At 36.2% G+C, this 10,343-nt stretch overlaps 2 protein-coding genes across 2 annotated transcripts in view; one reads left to right on the top strand and one right to left on the bottom strand.

Annotated features, from left to right (window-relative positions):
* The window catches only part of LOC125874436 (uncharacterized), a 15,814-nt gene extending 15,504 nt beyond the window's left edge, over nt 1-310 (bottom strand). Inside the window, exon 1 of the mRNA XM_049555329.1 lies at nt 20-310. Within this exon, the coding sequence (XP_049411286.1) occupies nt 20-310 (291 nt within the window). The remainder of the gene's footprint in view (nt 1-19) is intronic.
* LOC125874446 (uncharacterized) overlaps nt 1-10,343 on the top strand; it is a 341,050-nt gene that overhangs the window by 254,275 nt on the left and 76,432 nt on the right. The gene's annotated exons all lie outside the window — the stretch shown is intronic.

Genomic DNA, 10,343 nt, shown 5'->3' on the forward strand with positions numbered 1-10,343 from the left:
ATTGGAGATACTTTTTAACTGAAGTCTTACTTCGAAAGGCATTTCTCTTTCCATCTTTTGGTGCCTGAAAACGCTCCGGAAGATACAAATATCTATCTTTGAAGGTGCCTGAATTTGTAGCTCTTTTCCCTGTCCTCCAGCCCCACTTATCACCAACATTTGGCCAATCCATAGGAGCATATGGTAAACCTTCACCAGAGTCATACTCAGAAACTAGATAAAGTTGAAGCCCAGATTCATTGATTGTAGATGCACTCCCATTATATACAACAAGTGCAAGACTCTCCCCAACCTCCTCCTTGGCTGACATTTAGCTGGAAATCTCTAACTCTGTTGCTATCAATGAAAGTCTGAAATTATAGATAAATAAAAACGAAATGTCAGAAGTCCACATCAGAAAGCAAACCGTTTTTGGCTATAAAAACTATACTTCATATGAAGATAAATCTAAGAACTACAAGTATTGGCAACCTGACCAGCAGAATGCTGGTGTATAATGCAGCATGCTTGACATAAACATTTGAATTTATAGAACACTTTATCAGTTTCCTCTCATTAATGCTATGTTTTTGAATTTACTTCACCCCTAATTTAGAAGAAAACAATCAGCTCAACTATATATTTGATTAAGCTTACTATTTATAGGGGAAATTCCATTTAGAATATGTAGTAATAGTTAGCACTTTTATTTAGTGGCGGAACTAGTTTCTGGCAATGTAGTTAATTGGACCCCCTTCACTAAAAAATTATATTGTGCAATTGTGGCAGACCTAATCTTCCTAGTTATGTGTAAATTGTTGAATCCCCTTGACATAAGGGAAGATACTAGTGTAATGGCCAATGGGGTTCAAAATTTGTTTTAGATCATATTCAAATATTAGGTGTACATTCTAGTATTTATCTCAAAATTGATTTTCTGAATCTCTATCAGCCAATGCTATAATTGCATCTGCCAACTGCAGATTAACTGTTTACAAATAGCAACCTACATTTGATACATTTCGGTAACATGTTACATTTTACTCTACAAAGAAATGAACATTTGTGTCTAACTCGACTCAAAAGTTATCTATTGTCCAAGACCATATATATATAGAAACTAATTTTGGAACTCTAAAACCACTCAACCACAACCCAAAAGCTAGCAATTAAGGTGGGAGAGCCTCGACGGGTAGCTTTCACTCTACCACTAGTATGTAGCTTTTTCCCAGGTAGTCCTTTTCAAGTTAGGTGGTCAGGCGCCTCCATGGCACGATGGGTGATTGTCACGACCCGATTCCTCGAGTCATGATGGCACCTACTATAACCCACCAGTAGGTAAGCCAACCCATAACCCGGAACAACAAGTAATGGGCCTGAGGGCAGAAACTAAACAAGAGTAGGCAAAATTTAAGATAACAATATAAACAAGCGGAAGCAAACCAAAACATATATACAAATAAAGATCTCTCCCAAAACCTGGAAGTCACTAGTACAGAGCTACTAACAAAACGAGTACAAGTCCCAAAAGTGGACCACAGAGACTGGACTGTCCTGAAAGGTAAAAGACAAGTCTATATACACAGATGGAGACTGAAATAGTACAAAACGCCGTGTGCTCACCCCCGTCTCCGGATCAGACTACTTCAAACTGGATCAACGCTGGCCACTAGTGCTCGGACCTGTATCACGAAATAGATGCAGAGCATAGCATGAGTACCAAAACAACAGGTACCCAGAAGGCATCATAGGCCGATTGAACTTGAAAATTAAAGGCAATATNGGCGGAAGCAAACCAAAACATATATACAAATAAAGATCCCTCCCAGAACCTGGAAGTCACTAGTACAGAGCTACTAACAAAACGAGGACAAGTCCCAAAAGTGGACCACAGAGACTGAACTATCTCGAAAGGTAAAAGACAAGTCTATATACACAGATGGAGACTGAAATAGTACAAAACACCGTGTGCTCACCTCCGTCTCCGGATCAGACTACTTCAAACTGGATCAACGCTGGCCACTAGTGCTCGGACCTGCATCACGAAATAGATGCATAGCATGAGTACCAAAACAACAGGTACCCAGAAGGCATTATAGGCCGATTGAACTTGAAAAGTAAAGGCAATATGAAAAGAAGGAATAACACAAACCGAAGTCAAGAACGAAAATCTAACTAACAATGGAATGCACACGAGTGTAGAAAGAACTAACTAAAGTAATCTATAAGCTAACTACACCTAACTGGACCCCCATAAGCCCAGAAGGTACACTCGTATGCAAGTTAAATAAAAAACCCGAACGGACCCCCATAAGCCCGACTAGTACACAAAACAACTATAACTAAAGGGAATTGCATATAACAACCCAAGAACGGAGAACATCGAACCAGAACCTCAACCCCAATTAGTAGAATATGACAGTACGGAAGCCGGACCTCGAATCAGATGCTCACCAGAAGTACCCAAGTAACCAATCACAAGTATCAAGTATCTGAGGCCAGAACTCTAACCGGATACTCTGTATAGGTTTCTGGGCAATAGAGGTCGGAACTCTAACCGGATGCTCTATATAAGTATCTGGGCAATAGAGGCCAGAACTCTAACCGGATGCTCTATATAAGTACCTTGGCAATATAGGTTGGACCTTAAACCGGATGCTCCATAAAGGTGCCAATGTGTAACATCCGGCAATTTGAAATAACTATGAAAAAGCTTGGAAATTTGAAATAGTCATTTTTTGGAAAAAATTTAAAAATCTGGAAATTTGGTTAAGCGTGGAAATCAGTGAGTTTTCGGCCAACTTTGAGCGGTCATAACTCCTAGATCAGGGTGAGTTAGGAGTAGTTCCAATTATGGTTGTAAAGCTTGTGGAATTATCTTTCCAACGCCACCAAGTTTGCTCGATTCCGAGTTCATATGAGCGAGTTATGGCCATTGAAAGTTGGGCAGTTGACAGGGAATCCGTCCGGAAATTTTAAGGGCATTTTGGTCTTTTCCCTAGCCATTTCTTTTGGGATTATATTGTGTGTTAGGCTGAATTTGGATCATTTTTATCCCATTTTAAAAGAGAAAGAGTTAGGGTTCTTGAGTGAAGAAGAGAAGAAGAGAGAGAAGAGAAGAAGAAGAGGAGATCAAGGAGTTTCCGTCAAAGATCATCGTGGAAATCGTCGGGGGTGATCCCTACCAAGGTATGTGAGCTCTAAGTGTGGGTTGATCCTTTCCCCCACCCACCCAACTCATTGTTATTGAGAAAAGATTGGGTATGTTGTTGAAGTTGTTGGTTTGATGTTGTTGATGTTGATAGTTGTGTTGTTGAAGTTATTGTTGGTTGTGGGACATGATTGGGTTGTGTATTTGAGTTATAATCTATTGTATGTTGAGGGAATTTATGATCCTTAGTGGTTGGGATTGGAACCCTTGAAGTTAGGGTGGTTTAGAGTTGAAGAAAAGAGGGAGAAAAGTCGAGTTTTCTGGGCAAGGGGTCGGCGCGTCGCGCCTGCCAGCGCGCCCCAAAAGGGGCTCTGAGGTTTTCCCCTTGGGGCGGCGCGCCTCTCAGTGCGCCAGCAGTCCCTCTCTGAAGTTTATGGTCTGGCGCTCCGCGCCTCTCAGAGCGCCAAGAGCGCCAAGTTTTCTCATTCTTTCCATGCTTTCTCATGCATGTTCCTAGGTGTTATACCTATGTTCCCTAGTTGTCTCCAACACCCCAAAGTGTTTTTAAACCTCCCGAACTCATCTATAAACATGCGATTATACTTGAATCCATAATCCAATTCAAGGCGAGTTAGGATCAAAGTTAAGGGAAGTTAGAGTCAAGTCAAGCAAAGTTAAGAAGTTAGTTCAAGTAAGTTTTCAAAGTTGTTCAAGAGTCTTTATTGAACGTTTTCACTTCATTCTAGGGCTCAAGTTGCAAGTCAAGTAAAGAGTAAAGAGTCAAGAGTTCCAAGTTGAGTTCATTTCTCAAAGTTATTAGGGAACTATGTATTCCCAAGGAAGTTTTAAAGAAATGTTTTTACATTTAAACAAGGTTGGAAACTGAGATTTCCAAAAGAGCCTTCGCGCTAGTTTTTGAGTAATTATCTCATATCAGCAGGAAGACATATGTTTTAAAAACATAAGAGCCAGTACATTTTTGGGAGTAGTATCGAGCACCGAATTGGGGGAGCGTTCAAAGAACCCACAGCCCCCATAGAACCATGTTAGCCACCATGGGTAGAAAAGGATCATACTTTTTAGATGAATCCTTTTCAGGATAGACTAGTGGATCCATTAGGCAGTTCAGGTCTTATACCTTTGGCCGGGTATAAGATGCTCTGGCAGCGTGAGGTCGATCGTTGTATCATCACTAAAGCTCTTATGTGATGGTTGTCGGTTAGAGAAACTCCCACAACAGTTATTGTATTTTCATACAAAGAAAGTATTGTATTTTATATACATCAGTTCATTTATATTTCCATATACATTTCAGGCTTATTGTATCTTTGTATACACACAGAGTTTATAGCATGTTTAAAGCAGTCTTTCTTTATATCGCACTTGTTTTAAAATTTGCCTTATATTGAAAGAAGTCAGTCAGGTCGAGTTGAGTTGAGCCAGGTAAGCTATTTCAATTTCTTCCAGATCTCCTTCTAGCCTATGTTGCTTAGTTTTCCAGCTCGCATACTCGTACATTCTATGTACTGATGTCAGTTGGCCTGCATCTTATTATGATGTAGATACAGGTACCCCGGATCAGCATCCTGCACATCGTTGATCCAGTTGAGCACTCCAGAGTCAGTGGTGAGCCTCCTTGCTTTCCGGAGGACTCAGTTATTTTGTGTTCTTAGTTTTGTTCTAGTAGGATGTTGCGGGGTCTGTCCCAACATCCATCTCAGTATTGTAGAGGCTTCATAGACAGTCAGTCAGCTAGTTTTGAGTCTCTTACCTATGTATATATGTATAAATATTCTATTTTGAGATTCAAGTTGCCTTTTTGGCCAGTTTTTATCAGTTGGTTGTTTATAACCTCCAATTGCATTGAGTTATGCTTTTGAGTTAAGTTTCCGCTGAGTTAAGAAAGTCAGGCCAAGGGTTCGCTTGGGGCCAGTAATGGTCTCCAAGTGTCGGTCCCACCCAAGGTGTAGGCTCAGGGTGTGACACAATGTAGTTGCTAAAAGAGTCTTAATCGATCCACACTCATAAATGTCTGTGGAACACCGTTCATACTTAGCCAATCAATGTAAGTCCTTGGAACCGAATTGTAAATCAAATTCAAATCGCAAAGCAGAACTAGCATCACCGACTTAACTCGTGAAGCCGTAACATAGGGGAAATAAGGATAACTATCATCGGAGCAAGCGTATCGCCTAGCTAAGGCTCAAACTATCAAACTCAAGTCTACTACACCAGTCTACAGGGATCTAAGTCGGCCGAGCGACGTTAGGGTAAAACTAAGGTCTACTGGATCTGAATCATGTATTTCTAAAGCAAGCCCTAGTCAAACCTTAACTAAGGCCCAACATGCTTCAGATAAACAGTTATCAAGCATACAAGCACTCCACATAGCAAGGAGGGTCAATTAATAACACAAAACATGTGCACAGTTACCCAATAATTTCCGAAAGAGGCCGAAACATGATTTCTAAACACTTATGCATAATTCAATCACTATCAACCCAAATCCCAACTAATCAACATTCATTCACACTCTCAAGTTCAATCTAAGAGAGGGAAACCATAGCCTACCTGTAGGCTGATCACATGCGCTCCAAAATCACTTCTCCGGAGCTTTCCCTATTCGAACGGCCTTGAAACGCTACCCCGCTGTCAAAAATAGAGTCACAACGTTATTATGGTCGTTTAGACACCAAAATCACAACAAACGGAGACGGGTCAATTTTGGAGTCAAAATGGGAATCGTGGGACCCGCACCGAACTGTCCGAATTTGACTCCATCAAGACACCCTAAACAGCACCCCAAACATGTGTTCCAAAATGGAAGACAATTCGGGGCTCAAAACGCAGCAAAAACCAACAAGCAAGAAAATCACACTTCAATCAACTAAAAAGAAAACAACAGCAGTCTAAACTTGAAATTTACAAGAATCTAATGGTGCCCAGCTATCCTTGAACACTCTACGACGAATGCACGACAATTCTCAACATGTGGGACTTCGAATCACCCAAAACCGAGCTAAAATGAGTGAGATATGACCAAAACAAGAATGCTAAAAACAAAAGCTCAAAAAAGGGTATTGCAGTCAGGTTATCGCAAAATTTACCTTGAACTACGTGCACCCGACAACTTTCGAACACTCTACAGCGAAGCCACCAAAAATACGAAGCTCCCGCACTTTGAATCGCCTAATTCGGATGAAAGATGAGAGAGTTATAAGGGTTTGAAGTTTGGAAAAAATGTTGTTGATTTTCTGCATTTATAGCAGATTTTCTACAATAATTTCCAAAACTAAAAAAACTCCGACGGGGTGCTCCGATCTCGTTTGGAACCCCATGCACACAAACGAAATATGCAAACATACCAAATGTGATATTCCGGACTCAATGAAATAGTCAAAATTTTCATACGAGGCCATCTTGACAAAAAGTGGGTCCCACACCCAAATGTCATTTTAAGTCAAAAACCACAAAAAAGCTCAGAAAAAATATCGAAAACCTCGAGACACAAAAGAAGGATCATCTAGATCAAACTTGACATTCTGAAGCTAACCGCATTGACAAAATTCTCATCCGAGCGCGTTTACTCAGAATGTTGACCAAAGTCAAACTTAGGCTTAAACTTAAAGTTAAAATGCCTAATCGCACCGACTCACACTAAAAACCTCGGGAGTCATGCCGACCATGCTACTAGCCTAAAATGACCCTTACGGAGCTGATGGAATCGTCAGAAATGAATTCTGATGTCATCTTCTTGAACTTTTGATCGAAAATGATCGTTCAAGGTTCATAAGCTCCAAAACACAAAAACTCGCACCAAGACCAAACAAACGACCAGGTGACCGAGCTGTCAGTCCCAGCAAGTCATAAATGACTTGGGGTCGCTACAGGAACTCTCTAAATGACACACAAAAAGCAAGACACAGAAATTACCAGGAGGGTCATTACAGTGATGGATGACTCTAATACCATTGATACAATCGAGGAGAACATGAAATTAACATGGAGTAAAGAAGACGATAAAAGGCATCTAACACAAATGAGTATATTTACCTACTTCAAAAAAAAACATTATTTTTTTAAGCATAAATCATTATCATATACATTGAGGACAAGTATATCAATTAACAGAAAGCCCTTATTGAATTTGAGAGCATACCTGAGAGATTAAGGACTTGACTAAACTGGTTCTCCTGCTAATCCTAGACAAACACGAAAAATTTAAAATTCAAAAGCAAAGGAAAAAGGAAAAATCAAAACCCTAAAATCTTGTGAAATGTGAAGGCTGTAATAAGGTTTTTTTTTAGTATTCAAAAACTTGTATACTCCCTTCATGTGTGAGTTAGTACACACCTGTCACATTCCTTAACGAGCAATAATTAAAAGAGTAATTATATTGTATCATTCTTTGAATATAATTAATTCAATATTTTGACAAATGTATTGGGAAAATGAATGGTACTTTCTCTAGTCTATATATTAAGTGAAATGTTAGGATATAACTCTCCTCTTAAAAAAAACTATTTAAGGACAACATTAAAGACTTATTTTTTTATTATTATTCCTAAACTATTCTCTTAACAAATGTAAAGTAGTTACTAACATTAGTAAAAGAAAGGATAAATATGGAAACAAAAATCCTACTAACAATTATCTTGAACTTTGAAAATTTCACTTATTTTGAACTATAAAAAAACTTCTGACAATTCACTTAATTTGTATTAGAGAGAATAAATCTCAATAGTTCAGTTGGTTGATTACCTGAACTTTTGTTTCATCTTGTTGGTGAAGGTCCAATTTATTAATAACTGATTGACAGTAAAAGTGGACATCTATTTTCAAAAAAATAAAGTAATGGTCAAAGTCACACTTCCATTATCAATTGTTTTTTTCTTTCTACATAAACTATCACCATATATGTATTAAACACACACATCATTTGAATAGTTGATTGTATATAGTATGCACTCTGTATTTTAATTCAAAAAAAGATGTCAAGTAACAATCCACATGAATATATATGTATATATATATATATACACACAATCTTCTTTGTGTGAATTATATATAAACATTTCTATTATTATTATTATTACGTAATAATTAGAAATGATCAACTCCAAAAATTGTATCATATAAACAATTTTAAAAAATATAGTTGATACCTCAAAGAAAAATATAGAAGAAGAAAGAAAGAAAAAGAGCAACATGATATTATATGCTACTGCAATTTCCATCCAAACAAACTATACAAAATCCTCTCTTCCAAATACAAACTATAAGCATATAATTTATACAAAGTGTAAGCATATAATTTAATTTCTTAGAAATTATGAACATTTATTTTCTAAATGGTTAAGGAAGAGAGTGGATGTATCACTTTTCGGATTTTATTGATATATAATAAAGCAAAACTAATGTGGAATTAATGTATAGTACATAAATGAAAAAGAGAAAAGTCAAACAGAATAACGATAAAAGCCAAAAACAAGAGAAGAGATATAAATAACTTCAACATATATATATATATATATATAGACACACACACTTGCAAGCTCTAACTCAAGGTCTGTGGGTGATTTATGTAGTTGGAAACTTCATATAATAGCAACAATGTTCCATATACTATATGGTAAAATAATGAAATTTATCTAAATTTGTGTTAATAGTAATAGATACATATTTCTTTGCTTAAATTTAATATTGATCCATAAGAAGATAGCCAGTATATTTATGAGCTTATTCTTTAAGTAGATAATTGTTGTTGTCTTTTCACTTTAGATTCACCAAAAACTATGTCGGGAACTTGATTACAAGAAACTTCCTTTAACTAGATTACAAGAACCTTAAAACTTTAGAGAGAGAAAAAAAAAGCAATATACAAAAGAATTGAGAAAGTATGAAGNATTCTTTAAGTAAATAATTATTGTTGTCTTTTCACTTTAGATTCACCAAAAACTATGTCAGGAACTTGATTACAAGAAACTTCCTTTTACTAGACTACAAGAACCTTAAAACTTTAGAGAGAAAAAAAAGCAATATACAAAAGAATCGAGAAAGTATGAAGGAATTTTGCAGCTTACTATTATTTAGGTTTTACTTCTTGAACATGAGATCAATTTGGCCTACTGGAGTATTCACACCGAAAAACATAATTAAAATTTTGATCCATTTAGATACCTAAGAAAAAGGGAAAAAAAATAAGAGTATAGTGATAAAAGAATATGCATAATGAGAGGCAACAAAAATTATAATAACTTCAAAAATATATTTTCATTACAAGATAAACCCATGCTCATATAAAGTAAATAGAATTACAAATGAAGCAACAACACTACATCAAAATATTTAAAAAGATGAGAAATACGAAAAAGTCACCTAACGAACTGATGTGGTGTCAAAAGGAATGACAAAATCAATTATGCACATCAAAAATATTATTTTTTTAAAAATCGTGCTATACCAACCAAAGGAAGGTTTTGTCAATTTTTTTCCTTCCTTCTAAATTGTAATCCTAAAAATCATGCTACATTCTTGCAAGTAGGCAGTACTTGATATGAATTAATACAAATATATTGTTGCAATTCAATTAAATTGGAAGCACAAAATGTAGAACGATTTTCTAAATATCTGATACATTAAGTGGAATTTTAATAAGAGTAGATAAAAAGACTTAGCCATATTATTATAATGTATTACTCGAAAAAGTACTTCAGTTTTTATTTTTATAAGTTTGTCTTCAAGAATTCCAATAAGAGTAGATGAAAAGACTTGATTACAATATTATTTATTTATTACACCATAAAATATCATTTACTTTTTTAAATGTTTATATTGAAGATTTATGTCTCTATGAAATAATATTTATTAGAGTAAGATATATATTCATATATTTATATCAAAATATTATAGGTTCAATCACGTACAAAACTCAAGATTTGCAGACGAACTTTTCTAATTTGCATTTTTATTTGTAATTGTCTAAATACCCCTGACGTCAACCTTTGCGCTCAAACCTACCTTTATTTCTTATTACACACACTCATAAGGTTGATGAAGGGTAAATTTATACCCACTCTCGTAGTTTAAGGGTAATTTAGGCCCTTCTCCATTAAAATAATTTGGAATTACACTTAATATATGGGATCGTATATTTGGTCTGATTTTGAGTTCCATGGTAAAAATTTTAAAAGAAATTTCTACTATCTCCCCC

The sequence above is a fragment of the Solanum stenotomum genome, chromosome 8 (assembly GCF_019186545.1).
Source record: "Solanum stenotomum isolate F172 chromosome 8, ASM1918654v1, whole genome shotgun sequence".
NCBI lineage: Eukaryota > Viridiplantae > Streptophyta > Magnoliopsida > Solanales > Solanaceae > Solanum > Solanum stenotomum.